Source organism: Haliotis rubra, unplaced genomic scaffold (assembly GCF_003918875.1).
Source record: "Haliotis rubra isolate DU_JTF1 unplaced genomic scaffold, ASM391887v1 Scf858, whole genome shotgun sequence".
Lineage (NCBI taxonomy): Eukaryota > Metazoa > Mollusca > Gastropoda > Lepetellida > Haliotidae > Haliotis > Haliotis rubra.
The window spans coordinates 269981-287252 of NW_025767588.1; the positions used below are offsets into that span (position 1 = coordinate 269981).

Below are 17272 nucleotides of genomic sequence, written 5' to 3' on the forward strand. Positions count from 1 at the left end.
ATTAATAGTAGTCTGGAGTTTCAATGAGATAAACTTGGTGAGCCCTTTCTATTTAATTGTAGAACTCATATTTTCGGGAATCCATTCATATAGTTTCTACCGTTATTTTGCCTGTAACAATGGAATCTTGTTCGGCGGATAATCAAGAAATATTATCATGTTTTCTTATATAATTATCATTATCACTCGCCACTCTGGTTGTAGATTGAAGAGTGCCACCCAACTAACCCAACACTGTTCGCAGAGGACCAGGATCCGGTGAAGAAGTCCCTGGTTCGATACAACATCAAAGATGGTTTGGACTAAACTTACTACTTGTTCCTTACTTCTGATGACCCGTGAAGACATTGGTCTTCAGCAACCCTTGTCGTAAGAGGCGACTAACAGGATGGGTGGTCAGGCTTGCTGCCTTGGTTCATGCATGTCACTGTGTCCCAGTGTCGTAGATTGATGCTTTATGGAACGGACCCTGGTTGATGTCACAGGCCCTCGTGTCTTTGCGAGGATTAAAGATGTTCAGAAAGATTTAAAAATAATTGAGATGACCCCCGACTCAAAATGCTTCACAGTACAATACATTATGCCATTGTACTGTGAAGCATTTCGAGTAGGGGGTCATGTCAAACTATTTTTTTTTTTAAATCTTTAATCTTCGCCTAGACACGAGGGCCTGTGGTTGATGCGTGTCATCGTTTCCAATCTGCATAGATCGATGCTCATAATATCAGTCACTTTATTGTCTGGTCCAGATTCGATGATTTACAAACCGCCGTCAAATATCTGTTAGGGAAGTAGTATGCTTTTCTGAAAATATATGCATTGTTACGTAGTATTTTGACACCAGCTGAAATGTATTTAAAGTTCAAGCAGAGGTGACACACGTGGTCTCACCTTAGACAAGTGAGTTTGTTCATAAATTGCCACTGTTCACCCAGCAGTGAATGGGTTCCCGGTGGGATAAGTCATATGACTGTTAACCTTCTAGCGACTTCTAGGCAGCATGGTAACCTAGTGTAATAATGGGTTAGTGCGTGGAAACAGGCGCTTTATAAATAGCCATCATTAGTAGTGAATGGGTACCCGGTGGGATAAGTCATATGACTGTTAACCTTCTAGCGACTTCTAGGCAGCATGGTAACCTAGTGTAATAATGGGTTAGTGCGTGGAAACAGGCGCTTTATAAATAGCCATCATTAGTAGTGAATGGGTACCCGGTGGGATAAGTCATATGACTGTTAACCTTCTAGCGACTTCTAGGCAGCATGGTAACCTAGTGTAATAATGGGTTAGTGCGTGGAAACAGGCGCTTTATAAATAGCCATTATTAGTAGTAAGTATTTCCATACTGTTCAGACAGTACCAGACTGCTTGGAAAGCAACATTTGTTTCAGGAATGCCAGTTCAGCCATGGCACTGGAACAATTTCTTCTTCCTGAACGCGGAGACCGGGGAGCTGTGTCAGAGGGAGACGATTCCCCGGGCTGTGTACAAGAGAGGCGACCAAACTGTCCGGGAGGGGTTTCAGGGATTTTATAACTATACCCTCATGGTGGAGGTAAATAAGTCGTTATAGCGAGTATGTGTGAGAGAGTGAATTACTAGCTGAGTGACTGAGTATTGTTTTACACCGCTTTGGGCAAAACTCTAGCAATATTGTAGCGGGGAATGTTCAGTGACCAATGATTGTCGTAAGATCTTAATTGTGGCCCTCTGTCTGCGCGACATTGTGGTCGATCAACCACCACCCGGTGTTCACAGTCTGTGGCCTGGCTCTTTGCATGCTACCCGACAAGATCCGGATCTTCAGTAACCCATGCTTGTCATAAGAGGCGACTAACGGGATAGGGTGGTCAGGATCGCTGACTTGGTTGACACATGTCAATGTATCCCAATTGCGTAGATTGATGCTCATACTGTTGATCACTGGATTGTCAGGCCCAGACTCGATTATTAAGAGAATGCTGCCAAATAGCTGAAATATTGCTGAGTGCGGCGTTAAGCAAGAAACAACAAGCCAACCTATTCAGCTGATGTAAGTCTAATAATGCATGTCATTACTTGAGCTACTGTAAGTTGATGATAGAGCAAACATGATACTCATAACGATCCTTGTTGCAATAGCTATCGCAGTTGTAATTATACTATTTCTTGTTGCTATAGCTAAAGTTAGTATAATAATTATTGTCGTTACCAGAGCTATCAGGTTGACGACAGAAGTAAGTCCGACATCGCCACCCTCCACGTGAACGTCATCGATCAGAACATCCACGGACCCACGTTCAGAAGACGCCGCTACAAGGCTGAGATAAACGAGTTTCCTGCCGTCAGAGCCGGTACCGTCGTCACCACCGTCGCAGCCGAGGACGAAGACTATGTATGTAGAATCCGTGAGGACATACGAAATAATGAAAGTTTTTAAAAAAATGTAAATTTACGTGTTTGCACTGTAAAAGATATGGTTTCAAGTCGCACCGGAGGTCGAAGACTATGTGGTAGAATCCAGGAGGACATACGAATAATGAATTTATTTTCTTTTAAATGTAATCTTACGTGTGTACTGTAAAAGAAATGGTTTCAAGGCGCAGTCGAGGACGAAGTCTAGGTTTGTAGAATCCATGAGGACATACGAATAATGAATTATTTTTTTAAAAATGTAATCTTACGTGTGTACTGTAAAAGAAATGGTTTCAAGGCGCAGTCGAGGACGAAGACTATGTTTATAGAATCCATGAGGACATATGAATAATGAATTATTTTCTTTTTAAATGTAATCTTACGTGTGTACTGTAAAAGAAATGGTTTCAAGGCGCAGTCGAGGACGAAGACTATGTTTGTAGAATCCATGAGGACATATGAATAATGAATTATTTTCTTTTTAAATGTAATCTTACGTGTGTACTGTAAAAGAAATGGTTTCAAGGCGCAGTCGAGGACGAAGACTATGGTTTTGCCAAACAATGTAAACTTACGTGTGTGCTTTAAAAGAAACTTTGAAATGTTATTACAATATTTTACACCTGTCAATGATTTATTCTATTTTTTTGTTTAATTTTGCCTATAAATATCTATGTTAATAGTTAAAACATAGGACGTAAGCGTCCTACTGATCAAAGCGGTCTATGGACCTGATGCCAATAAACTGATAATCACCATATAGCAATACAAACTGCACATTTACTGTCAAACTATATTTAATCAATAAAATGCAATGCATAAATTAAAACAGATATTCACGAAATTCGAAATCTAATTAATTTTTGTGGTTTTATACATGTAAATATACACTCAAATATTAAAATACACAACTTTAACAGAGAAATGTAAATGTAAGTATGTCACGTTTTCAGGGGCAGAACAGTCTGTTTGAATACGAGCTCCTCACGAACCCCGCTGGGGCGTTCTGGGTCGACCCCAGCAGTGGAGAGATAAAGGTCACCCGTCCTCGCGCGATAGACAGAGAGAAAAATGAGACTATCACTTTTAAGGTAAATATCTTCATTGTTTATACATTGATCATGTGCAGCGAGAGTTGTTGTGAAGACATTTTTTTAGTATACTTTTAAATAAATTATATATTTTTCATTTTCTGAATTTTTGTTCGTAACGGAAGTCTGAGTTTCACGAACGTCCTTTAAAGAAATAGAAACTGTCGGGACCAAGAAAGCATACAATTGAAAATCTACACTTGACATTACTCATAATTGTGAACTGTGAACTTGAGATCCCATATTCCTTTGGACCATGCCACCTGTTGTGAGACAGGGCGGTGGGATAGCCTTGTGGTTGATGTGTTCGTTCGCCACGCTGAAGACCCGAGTTCAATTCCCACATTAGTACAATGTATGAAGCCAATTTCTGGCGTCCGTTGTGATATTGTTGGAATATTGCTAAAAGCAGCGTAGAACCATACTCACTCATTGTTGTGCCATACTTGCTGATATGATGCATGTAATATCACGTTCATTGTCATACTCAGGGACCGTGGGGTAGCCTAGTGGGTTAAGCGTTCACTCACCACGCTGAAGACCCGGGTTCGATTCCTACATGGGTACAATGTGTGGAACCCATTTCTGGTGTCCTGCGCCGTGATATTGCTGGAATATTGCCAAAAGCGGCGTAAACTAAAATCACTCACTCAAAAAGAAGTCAAACTATTGACACATTCAAATTTTGTAATTTCTGATAATGTAAATTATGTTAAGAGCTTGTTATTCTCGTATCAAATACGTCATATCCTGTTCCTTTCATGATTAGACACCGCCTCCGTGGTGTAGTGGTTAGAGCGTCCGCCCGGAGAGCGGAAGGTCGCGGGTTCGACCCCCGACCGCGTCACACCAAAAGACATTAAAATATGGTACTTGTTGGTCCCTACCTGGCGCTCGGCATTAATGGGTACAAGGACTGGTCGCCTCGGAGTCAGTATACTGTGTCTGAATGGGGTATTCATGCTTCACTTCGGCATGGTATCTCAGTGGGCTAGCACTATAAAACCAGCTTCAGTCTGGGCTAGTACAAGCAGCCGCACATACACATACACACGTGTGCACGTCGTCATGTGAGCGAAATATTCTCAAGCACGACGTAAAACCCAATTTCACCTCACCTCACCTCTTGATTAGACACCAATAGATTTGACTGTATATTATGGCCCGGTAGTCAGTATGAATGTTTTATGTACAGGTAGGTGAGTGACAACGTGGGCAACAAGAAACCTAACTATGGCCACAATCGTTTGAAAATCTTTTATTGTAAATTTTCAATCAATTTGTAAGATTTCTATGTTCACTTTTGAATTGAAGGTTGCAAACTATAAAAGCAAAATCGTTTTTACTACAGAATTAAAAAAAACCCATTTCGATTAAAAGCGATACATGGTATATCATGTTATTTCAGGGGCGGTGGGGTAGCCTAGTATTCACAGCGTTTGTTCGTCATGCCAAAAACCCGGGTTCGATTCCCCACATACATGGGTGGATGTGTGAAGCCCTTTCCGGTGTCCCCGCCGTGATATTGCTGGAATATTGTTAAAAGCGGCGAAAAACCATACTCACTCATTCATGTTATTTCATTGTGATTATTCATGTATATGCACATTTAATGATATACGCACTGTTTATTGTGGCCTTACTCCAATGGATGAAACAAACATGTTGTTTACCTAGGTTAGGGCTACAGAGATCTCAACCAACGAGAAAAGGTTCAGTGACCCGGATGCAGTCGTTGAGGTCACTGTCCTTGATGACAACGACAACAAACCTAAATTTAGGAGACCATCGTACCGATTTGATGTGAAGGACAGTCTGACTGTTGGAACAACTATTCACAAGGTGAGCGCCAACACTCTATATAGCGGTATGTTAGTATAGTACATATCTACAGGAGTTATGCCCCTTAGTCTTGTCAGGTCATGGTGCCATGGGTTCAGTCCCATCTTTGGGTCGATTATGATCTTTGATGTGTTAGCACCACTCCTGTGCTCTTTAGCTCGGAGAGCGGAAGGTAGCAGTTCGATCCCCGGCCACGTCACACCAAAAGACGTTAAAATATGGTACTTGTTGGTCCCTGCCTGGCACTCGGCATTAATGGCTGAACCAAACTTTTTTTAAGTATAATGTGTCTGAGTGGGGTATTCATGCTTCACTTCGGCATGGTATCTCAGTGGGCTAGCACTATAAAACCAGCTTAGTCTGGGCTAGTACAAGCAGCCACACATACATACACCCGCATGCACGTCGTCATATGAGCGAAATATTCACAAGTACCACGTTAAACCCCATTTCACCTCACCTCACTTCCTTCCATTTTACACTGAAACCATCTGATACAAATTATTTCAAAAATTGAAATAAATGTCCAACCAAAGTAACTCGATCCTTTATTGACATGCGAGTGAACGAACACAATTTTATGACGCACCAAGCAAGATATGATAAACGTTTAATTGACTGAGGGCCAAGCAAAGCTGTGGTTGTTTTAAGCAGGGGTGTAATGGGATAACACATGGCCATCCAAACTCATGCTCCATTGAGTCCACCTATTTCTCATCTTATGTTATCGTTTTTGGTAGCACATTGTACCTTTATGTTTTGTACACGACCATGTTGCAACTTCCGAGGACACCTTGCTTTCTCGGTTTTTGACCAGGTCTATAATCAAATCCGATTTTTCAAAATGACGCGATAGCACTTTAAACACTTAGCTTTTCACTCTACCTTACACGAGATGGGTACTCGATACGTAGTCCTCTCTGAACTGACGTATATTTCAATACTACGTCTTCACTCTATATCACAGGTTGGGGAGAGGATTCGCGCCGATGACCCTGACCTTGGTGAAAACGGCACCATCCATTTCTCCATCATGGGTGTCCAGACAAAGGGAGGGTCGTTCTCCATGAAGGATTTACAAAGATTTAAGATAGACAGGAACACAGGGGTCATCAAACTGGCGGACAACCTTCGGGACCTGAGACGGAAGCGGAAGTTTCCCCAGTACAACGTCATGGTGAAGGCTGAGGACCAGTCCCGTCGACCCAGGGACAGACTGTAAGTAGGCAACGTCTAACGTTGCAGCAATGGGAGCGATCCACAGAGCGTTCGTCGCACTACGTCATTCGTAAGCCTACAATAAACATACTTACGATAGGTCTTAACTCTACGAACGGTTTGTGGATAGGGATGATATTACTTATACACTCCGTCAGTCGTAAGCCTATGGTAAGCTATATAGTTACGATACGTCGTAACTCTACGAACGGTTTGTGGATAGGGATACTTTTACTTTTGCACTACGTCATTCGTAAGGCTATGATATATTGAAACTTTACGACAGGTCGTAGTACTACGAACTCTTCGTGGATCATTATTTGTTGTAATATATGTTATATTTCGTAGTCCCGATTCCAGTTCTTTTGTTAGGTTGAATCCCATCCGGAATTCGAACCCACACAGTCAGAGTCAGGCACCTAATCGCCATCACACAGTGTAGGTGTTCCAGTAGACACATATAGCTGCAAATCATACGATACATTGGGGCTCTGCACCCTATTCATGGGTGGGCTCTAAAGTTACTTCCCTGACTGAAAATTTGATTATTTTGTGAATGGCATTAAATGATGAAGACGAGGATGTTTCTAGTTGATGATGTTTCCCTGTCAGGTCCTCCGTTGTCCGCGTGGTCGTTCAAGTCACCGAGGCCAATGACTTCCCGCCATACTTTGAAAGAGCCAAACAAGTGTCTTACATCAGCGAAGCGGCCACCATTGGTTCTCTGATTACCAAACTAAAGGTAGGTTCAAGATAACGTGAGTTTGCCCCGGTATGGCCGCTGATAACTCTATACCAAACTATCATAGACTCTGGTCTTTCACGTGGACCTTCACAACGTTGATCACCTTGCCAATTCCATATAGCGCCTGAGTACGGGTTTATCGTTGCCACTGGCGATATTCTAACAGTATCAGGGCAGAAATGGCTTCACGCGTACCCATATGTGGAATCGAACCAGGCCATCTCCGCGAGCGAGCGCTTACACCACAAGACTACCCCAGTGTCTGAGATGTTCAGTGCATGCTGATTGATTGAGGGTATTGATAAGGGATGTTCGTGTACAGTGGCGTTTTGTTTGACATCATTCGCCACTGAAGTTGTGAGTTTCTTTATTTTCTTTCAAGATTAAGTTGGGGAGACGCCCCAAAACACCGAAAGTCTGTTTGAATCCCCAAATGAGTACAATGTATGAAGCCTTATCCGGTGTTCCCTGTCTAGATATTTCTTGAGAATTCCTAAACGCGGTGTAAGATATCACACTCTCATTCGAAGTTTTATTAAGACTGCGGTAAGAATGATTCCATTCTATTACCACCTGCTACATTACAGAGTATGTTAATATTGCCACAATATTCCAGTTATATTAACCCAGGAAGAAGGCTCGAAGCAATGCAGGTATCTAACGTTTACCACTTTGGTCCTGATAAACCTAGAAACATTAGTAGGGCGATCCAGGATTCGAACCATCAGTCTCAGGATGCTGTCTTGTCCAAGGGACGCAACTCTGACAGCGGATTGCGGCGCCTTGGACGAGATGGCGACCCGTGCCCCTTCTATCATATGATGAATAATAACCACTTTTATTTAATGCCGAGGAGTATGTTTATACATGTAAAGTATAAACTATCGGATTACATACCTGAAGCTAAGTTATTGAATTATAGGCACGGGATGCGGACGGGGATGAAGATGTTTTCCTAAAGTTCAGGATCGTTTCAGGAAACGAAGAAGGATCCTTCAGGGTATCAGACAAGTAAGTACCTTTAATTTCGAATAAACCTGGTTTAATACCTGAAATTCGAAAGCATCAAGGAATATGTGTCTGAAGTATTTTGCAGTTCCTGGATTTTGTGTTGTGTTGTCCGCCTTCTTGGATTTAGAGAAACAGTCTCGTTCACATTTTTGGTACATTTTGAGTTATGATGCAGACAAACCACTGATAATTGCTTTTTTGTTTTCTGACAGAGGCTATATGTTTACAAACCGGCCACTGGACAGAGAACTCCGTTCGTCGTACACACTTACAATAGAGGCATCAGACGGCGTACATGTAAGTTTGGGTGGAATCCTTACTGATAATCCACGAATGTGGGCATTGATACTTAGTTTTCCTTAGTACTCTGTATACTAAGTCGTCTCACATATTTCTTCATTTTAAACATTAAAGTCACCCTTAATGTTCCTTCGTGTGCAATAATGATGTGAACGAAAATATTTACAATCTTTAGTATCGAAGTAGAGATTATAATATAGTTTCAAACTGCCATGAATGCTTTTCTGCTGACGTCCAATACAGTTTTACTTGTAGCCCAGTTTCTGATAAATACCATGATGGCGTTGTCAAACAATGATGGTGCCGTTTAAAAAAGAACAATAGCTTCTCCTTAGCTCACCTGATCAGGCTGATTAACGTTCTTTTTTAATTTCACGGATCCCTGTTACCGAGACTGTAAGACACTAGATATATTTTTCGGGACCATGGTTATGTTAGAACCAGAAACTGCCTGTCAAAAGAAACTATACACCTGCGCATATGTTCTATGGTAGCCTTGCTTCAAGGCTGTACAATGCTGAGCCCATGGATGTATAGTAATTCTATCCTTCGAAGAGGCAAGTCTAGATAAGTGGACAGTAAGGACCTCAGTCTGTGATTTATCTTTTTGTTTTAGAAATTATCATTTAAACTATCAATTCTTACCTTAGAGACTTGTGCAAGTCTAGTTCTATAGTGAAGGCGAAAGAACCAAACAAGAATTGGTTATTCCATAGTGATGCAATTGATACTGATATCACAGTTTTCAAGTGAAAACATTCCTTTTCCTTGGCAGTTTAATAGTGTTAAATGTTAATATCCTATCACATTTTGATGTTTCTACTTCATAATAAAGCATTGAAGTTTTGATATTTAATTTGATAACGTTTTCAGACGGCGGAAGCGATATTAACTGTCCATGTGCGCGACACAAACGACCATGCCCCAGTTTTCAGCCAAACAACATACGACTTTACCCTGTCAGAAGACGTATCAGCCAATCACATCATAGGGAAAGTTGATGTGACGGATAAAGACGAAGGGCCCAACGGGAAACTGGTGCTTTCATTGTCTGGGGATCATTCTGATTTATTTGGAATTAAAAAGGTACATTTTGTCTCACAAGTGATTTGATGATTATATAATATTATCATGTATTACGTTGAGTTCGTTATACCCATAAATCAGACCTCCATATACTTTCGAATTACCAGATCTATTCTATAACTATTGGTTTAATTGTTTTAGGTTTTATATTATAAATATATCACATCCCTGACTTTGATAATGTCATAATGTCTAATTCATAACGCAACCGTCAGTGAAAAGAACATTCTTTATTGTCTGCTGGTAAAATGACTTCTTGGGGTAAAGAAAAATAGTAATGAATGGATCACTGGACAATGTAACCATAATAAGTTTTAATTATATTAAAAAAACACGAAAACAGCATTGTTCTGTTTACTTTTCGGGACAGAATGCCTCCCCAGGACCACAAGAAGCGACTTATTAGATAACGATGAATGGCTTTGCTGGTTTTCTAACGTTATGCCATTGTACGTGGACCGGTGCTTATATTATCAACCACTTGTTTATATGACCAAATCTCGATCGCGGTGTAAAACAACATTCACTCACTTACTCTGTCTGTATCCCAGAACGGCTACATCTACCTGCGTCGACGTTCTGCTGTCCTGGATCGTGAGACCACTGACCGGATCAGCATACAGGTCAGGGCGGAGGATCTCGGACAACCCCCGGAACAGGTCAGTCGTTATATCTATGGCATATCGCATCTGGGCACAACGATATATATATCGATGCATTGCGATTATTGTTGGATAGCACTTAGTCAATATCAAGTAAATGTCAATATTAATTGTTGAATGGATTCAAGGCAATTCGATTTTATTTGATATACGCTGAAAATAGATAATTATTACAAAAGTATTTCAAAAGTGAGTGAGTTGGGTTGAACGCCGGTTCAAACAGTGGACCTTTGGACTTCATGGTTTATGTCCACTCCCCACCTCGAAAATCCTGGATCCGCCCTTGATACCGGGTGTTAGTGAAAAGGTGGGCGAATCCTGCACCACCCGTCAAGCTACATGCTACACAAAACAAAGAAACGATTTCTGTGGAACTACATTTTTAGAAAATGACGTCATGCGTTTCCAGGGTGACGCCGCTATACGGATACGTCTTCTTGACGTCAATGACAACAGACCTGAGTTCACCAAGACTCGGTACGTCACGGAAATAACAGAGGAATCGCCTGGTCGTAACAGTCGTCGCAAACTTGTGCAGCTGGTGAGTTGACGGCATCATAGATCTGATAAAAAACGTGATACATGTAGATTTAGGCTTCCAAATGAGTGAGTGAATTTAATTTTACGCCGTACTCAGCAGTTTTCCAGCTATATGGCGGCGGTTCGAAAATAATCGAGCCTGGACCAGACAATCCAGTGATCAACAGCATGAGCATCGATCTACGTTCACTGATGAGAAAAGTACGATGTAAGTCTTCAAATGTTCATGACTTGACTAATTGATATTCAATAACAATGGACTGCCATCAGTGAGGTTTCTCACAGTATTGTTGACATTTCATACGTTGGATGGGTGGGTGGGTCCCCTTCAGTTCTGGTTGGGTGGGTCCCCTTCAGTTTTGTTGAATACCCGAAGAAATTAGATTTATTCTGTTGTTTCGCCAAAGGTTCATGATTAACACTATTTAGCCACCCAAGGCAGATAATCCGTAATTGCCCGTTAGTTAATCCCTAATTTGTGTACAGCGTAAAACTACAACAACTAAACAACGCCATGAAGGAGCCAAACGTACACCCACGAGAATGATCGAGAATGACACGAGAATGACACATCGTGTCTCATCAGATTACTACCTCCCACTCTGTTTCCCCAAACCCATATTTACATATGGTTTTAAAAGTCCAATCATAAGTTTACAACAACTTGGACATTTTAACGCTATCCACGTCATCTTATCACGCTAACGTGACTCCAGTTCCGGGCTGGTATCTCACGACAAGCCCATCACGCCAACGTTAAACGATGTGGGATCACACCATCCCAATGTTTTGTCCGATTAGTACTCGAAACTTACATTTAATAGACACAATCTGTGACAGGAAGACGAGGTGTTGGCTGAAGACGCTGACAAGGACGTCGATAACCGCAACATCGTCTACAGCCTACGCGGTGCTGGGACTGACGTGTTTATGATTGACAAGAGGACCGGGCGTGTGTATATCAGAGAGACAAGGCTTGTTGATTGCGAGGTGAAGTGTGATTACAAACTAAAGGTGAGGCTTGCTTTAAAGGTGGGTCGTGTTTATCATCATAATAATCATCATCATCATCAAAATATAATTAATGTTATTAAATTGCTGTTGTTCAAAACAGAGATCTACCCTTTGGGGCATGGTTTGCGAGTACGGGGTCAATTAGTCTATTGCGTTGTATCTTCTCAGTTGATCCCGACTTTCACCCAGTCTTAAGTTCGAATCCCTGATGCGTCCATATTGGTGGCAGTATGTCAGCTTCGACTACAACTGACTTTGTTGTGGTGAATACTTTTGTTTTCTTGTCGCTTAACGACGCACTCAGTAACATTCCAGGTGTATGGTGGCGGTCTGTAAATAATAAAGACTGGACCAGACAATCCAGTGATCATGATAACCGTTGGATACGATGACATGAAATCAACTAGTCGCAGAGTCAGACCACTAGATTCAAACATTGTTTGAAACCTATCTATTGACTTCCTGCCCGCTATTCTGGTTGTATCGCCTCAATACCGATTGCATTTCGGGGTAGCAACGAGTACAATTTTACAACGTCAGTTCATGGTCTGTAGGCAGACGCTCAATCCTCTTGCGGACTAGTAATATATCATGAGTGTTTGTTTATTGTCAGTAATCAACAAGATATCAATATCAGGTTGTGTTATAACTTTACGAGCAGGGGGATGACATGTTTGTTGTTTAACGCCATAATTCTGACAATATGTGACGGTGATATGTAAATAATCGAGTCTGAACCTGACAATCCAGTGATTGACACATGAGCATCGATCTATGCAATTGGGATAGGATGACATGCATAAACAATGCATGTAATATACAAAGTGGGTGAGTGAGTTTAGTTTTACGCTGCACTCACAATATCCCAGCTATAAGGCCGACGTCTGTAAATAATAGAGTCTGGACCAGACAATCCAGCGATCAACAGCATGAGCATCGATCTACACAATTGGGATATGATGACATGTGTCAACCAAGTCAGCGAGCCTGACCACCCGATCCCGTAAGTCGCCTCTTACGACAAGCATTGGTTGCTGAATTCTTACCCGGATCTTCACACATGCGTTGCGGTTTGCTATTCAGCAATAGAGGTGCACTTACGATGGGTTCGAACCCCTTTTCGCCTCGATTATGTTTCTAAGTTTGCCATGAGTAACCTGTGCTCATGGGTTTCAAAGAATGGGTAAACGTCTTAGACCAAACCCCATCAAGCTGACGTACGTGATGCAACTTAAATCTGTTCACATTCATTCACTAACAACATACTTGTACTTCATACTACGACGAGAGCAAGAACGGCTCGTTTATGTATCACCATAGTGAGTGAGTTTGTGGGTAGTCAAAAAGCGTTGTGTAGAACATACGATTTTCTCAAGGTAAGAGCTTATAACTTCTTTATGGATCGTTTTCGCTGTTATCGTACCACGGATAACTGGAATATTTTACTTAGATCCCTTCAACTTTGACACAGTGGTGTTTCACTGTAATTTCATTTACTTCGATTTCACCAGTATTGGAGTGAGTGAGTGAGTTTAGTTTTACGCCGCACTCAGCAATATTCCAGCTATATGGCGGCGGTCTGTAGATAATCAAATCATCAGCAGTATGAGCATCGCTCTACGCAATAGGGCAGGGGTGGAAATAACCCATTGCCCGACGTCCGAGTCCAGTGTTTTTTCTGTCGGGCAAGCAAATTTGTATATCACACTGTACCGGTGTCCAGTTGACTTTCCAATGTTAATTATGTTGTTTATTTTAAAAAAATCAACAAGAAAACGGTCGGTATAGTGGACAAATAATCAGGGCAAGTGATTTTACGTGGGCCACTGTTCCGGAGTACACTAGCAATTTTTAAGTTATTTCCACCCCTGTAGGGATACAATGACATCCAGCATTGGTCTGACAAACTGGTCACCTAGATGATGGATGGAAGCCAGGGGTGTTCTCCCGAACTTTGGTTCAACCCCCGATCATGTGTTTCCAGCACCTTCATCTACTGGACTACATAATAAATGAAAACATTGCAAATGGAAAGATGTGGCATTATTTGTAAATCTTGACTCACAATCTGTGGATGTCCAGGTCGTGGCCCGGGATCAAGGGGGGAAGGGTCTAGAGGGAACAGCTGATCTGATCATCAAGATCAACGACATCAACGACAACAAACCCACCTTGACGAAGAACTACACCTTCCGCGCCTCACCACGGGCCAAGGTGGGGTCTGTGATCGGGGACATCGACGCCGTGGACGATGACGTTGAAGCCCGCAACAGACGCGTTATGTACGTGCTCAAGGACGGCGGCTACGGCAAGTTCAGCATCGACTTCGACTCAGGTACGTCATTCATTTGATATAAAGACGAACGGAGTCTTTCCTTTCAAATGAGTTGAAAGGTCAAGGTCATTATGTTGATATATATTTTTTAACCTTGCAGTTCGTGGACTTTTCTGGACTACTTCTTGACCTTTCACCAACTGATATTGTTTTATATAATGTTTGATTGCAAAACCTGCAGGAATTCTACCATATCTTGGAAGACTAGACACAATTTTGATAACTTTGTCTGCTTGCGAGAAGACATTCTTGAAAATTCGACAGATGTGAGAGAAACACCTGAACTTGATAATAATGAGAAACGAGCTTTGAAGTACGTGCATAAAAAACAAATCCCAAAACGGAGTACATGACTAAATAAAAAGTGGAAATTGTGGTTCGAATCCCGCTGATTATGGTTCTTGATTGGTCAACATACCCGTGTTTGTGGGTTTCACCAGGATGAGACATGCATTACTCCAGGCTTTACTCCCACATTCACAGACACAGCGTAATTTAACTTGAAAACTGCTAAAATGGCGTTAAACGCAAACCACTTCACTCCCTAACTCGGGGCAGTGGCTGCAGTGGTGAAGGACTATTGGACACCGATAACGACTAGGTGGTTGCCGCTGTTGAAGCCGTTCAGGTGAACCAAGATAAGACAATTCGGAACAGTTGCACTGAGGTCAAAGGAGATTATATTGAAAGCATTTCTTAACAATTTTGGTTCTTCTGTGTGAGGGGTGTCCTCCCACCCCTACACTTGAGTAGAGGGATTAATTACCCTCACCCCACAGCAATAATGGAACAGCTTAATTAGCCAACTCAGTGCTCAGCAGAGTAGAGAGATTTTTAAACGGAGATTTAACCTTTTATTCCGTACTGAAGAGGCCACAGGCCTAGAGCACATAAAACATACATACATTTATATCGCCCGAGTAGTAACTTTTACATATCTTCAAATATTATTATTTTTCTTTCTTTGCAATGTTGCATAGAATATAAAAATTGATAAATTCTGAAGTATTTCAAATGTTTGTGCTTGTTAGTAATGATATAAATTTAATAACGTTTGGATATCTATTAAAATGATTTGGTAAATATTTTCTTCTAAGATCTGAGTACAGTGGACAAACAAGAAGGAAATGGTGTCATCCTCGACAGTATTTAAATCACATAGTTGGCATAGTCTGTCTTGTAGATTAATATTGACAGTATAAATATCCTTAAGTCGATTAATATTGAGTCCAGTGACATGATAAAATTAGGGCAGCATTTGCGCTAACATTTTGGTCATATTCAAACCATGCGTTACCAAAACCAGTTTGAGTCAGTGACATGATAAAAGTAGGGCAGCAGCTAACGTTTTGGTCATACCATGCGTTACCAAAAACCAGTTTTAAACAGCAATGTTTTTAGATTCGTTACCCAATTATTTTTTCCATTATTGTCATAAACTATCATCCTATTGTAACACATTTTGGGAAATCTATGTGCAGGCATGTTCAGCAAGTTTAACCAGTATTTGATAGCCTTAACTTGAGAAAATATGTGCATCGGGAATCTACCACATTCACCATAAACCATAACACTAATTGTACTTATTTATTAATTTTCCTACTCAAACCATGCATTCGTGAAAGATTCCATAGTTTATTTCAATTTACCGAGTCAAATGGTTTCGAGAAATCTATAAAAAGAGCATAAAATTTACCACCTATTTGTAATTGACATATATGAATTATTTTCATGACATGTTATTCATGACAACAAATTATATACATACATATTAAATGTGGTTGTGTTCCCTTTCTCAATTGAAATACTTAACTGGGTTCTTCCATTTCTCTATCAATAATAATAATAAAAGTCCATTTATATTGCGGGTTTATCCATGCACATTGCATGCTCAAAGCGCTGACATATTACCCCTGGTCAACGAGTACAGAACACTCCATGTGGAGAATACAACCGGTAGCCTGTCAGGCGCTCAAGGTTCAAATTCAGACTACCATCGTATCATACCAGGTAACAGCTTTCTCGATTGCTGTGCATTAGACCGTAAATGTTGTTGTTTTAAGCTGTCTGAAGAATGGGAGATAACCATGTGAGGTCATGAACTCTACGATTTACCGTAACCTTATCCCACGTGGATACTACACTGTATATGAGTATTATGGACCCCTAGTCTGTCGTACAGACCCTGAAGTAAATATATCCAAGAAAGCCCACGCAAGTCTAGAAAATGTGGCAAGTCTAGATTTCCTCAGAAATGAAGAAAGTCTCAGGGCTACTTTTCATTATATATATTTTTTTTTACTATGAACTTTTTTTCAGTAAAATATGTTAATTTCAGAGACTAGTTGTTAGTCTAATGGACCCCCAAGATAATTACTGAAGCTTATCACCTGAGGATACGTAAGGGCCTTGTGTAGGTAAACCTTGACTGGCTACGTGACATGTATTGTTGCGAGGAGTGAGTGAGTTTGGTTTAACACCTCTTTTAGCAATATTCCAACAATATCACGGCGGCAAACACCAGAAACGGACTTCACAAAATGTACCCATGTGGGAATCGAACCCGGGTTTTCGGCGTTATGAGCAACGCTTTAACCATTAGGCCACCCCGCCGCCCTTATTGTTGCGTTGTTAGTGTAAGTTATTAGCTGACGTCATGTCATTTATTTAGCGTCGATCATGCAATAAATTGACGTATGACTCGTTCGTAAATACGATCACTTGACCTACATTTCCATACATAAAAAGGATAATATATAAATACTACTCAGTCGAAGTAAAAACAACCACCAGACTTCTTTTATATAACTTTATATATTATGACAGATTAATTCAAGTCGTATGAAATAATCGGGTGGTGTTTAGAGTAGCATTTAACAACACACAGTTCGACATTAATGATAATCATTCATTCTTGACGCTATGGATTTCAGTAAATAACATTCATTGTTGAGAAGTGAATGGTAAGGTTTCCGCGGTGTTGGTTATCATCTAAAAGTACGGATGCCATTCTTGACTTAATGTCTCTGAGATA

At 40.9% G+C, this 17272-nt stretch overlaps 1 protein-coding gene across 1 annotated transcript; it reads left to right on the forward strand.

Moving 5' to 3' along the window:
- Positions 1-1393: 1393 nt before the first annotated feature.
- Positions 1394-15763, forward strand: LOC124262828 (protein dachsous-like). Its single transcript, XM_046697395.1, has 12 exons — positions 1394-1555; positions 2195-2374; positions 3348-3485; positions 5163-5327; positions 6295-6545; positions 7158-7287; positions 9475-9687; positions 10239-10346; positions 10759-10890; positions 11730-11921; positions 13986-14238; positions 15720-15763. The coding sequence occupies exons 1-12, from the start codon at positions 1394-1396 to the stop codon at positions 15761-15763; spliced, it is 1968 nt and encodes a 655-aa protein (XP_046553351.1).
- The last annotated feature ends 1509 nt before the right edge of the window (positions 15764-17272 follow it).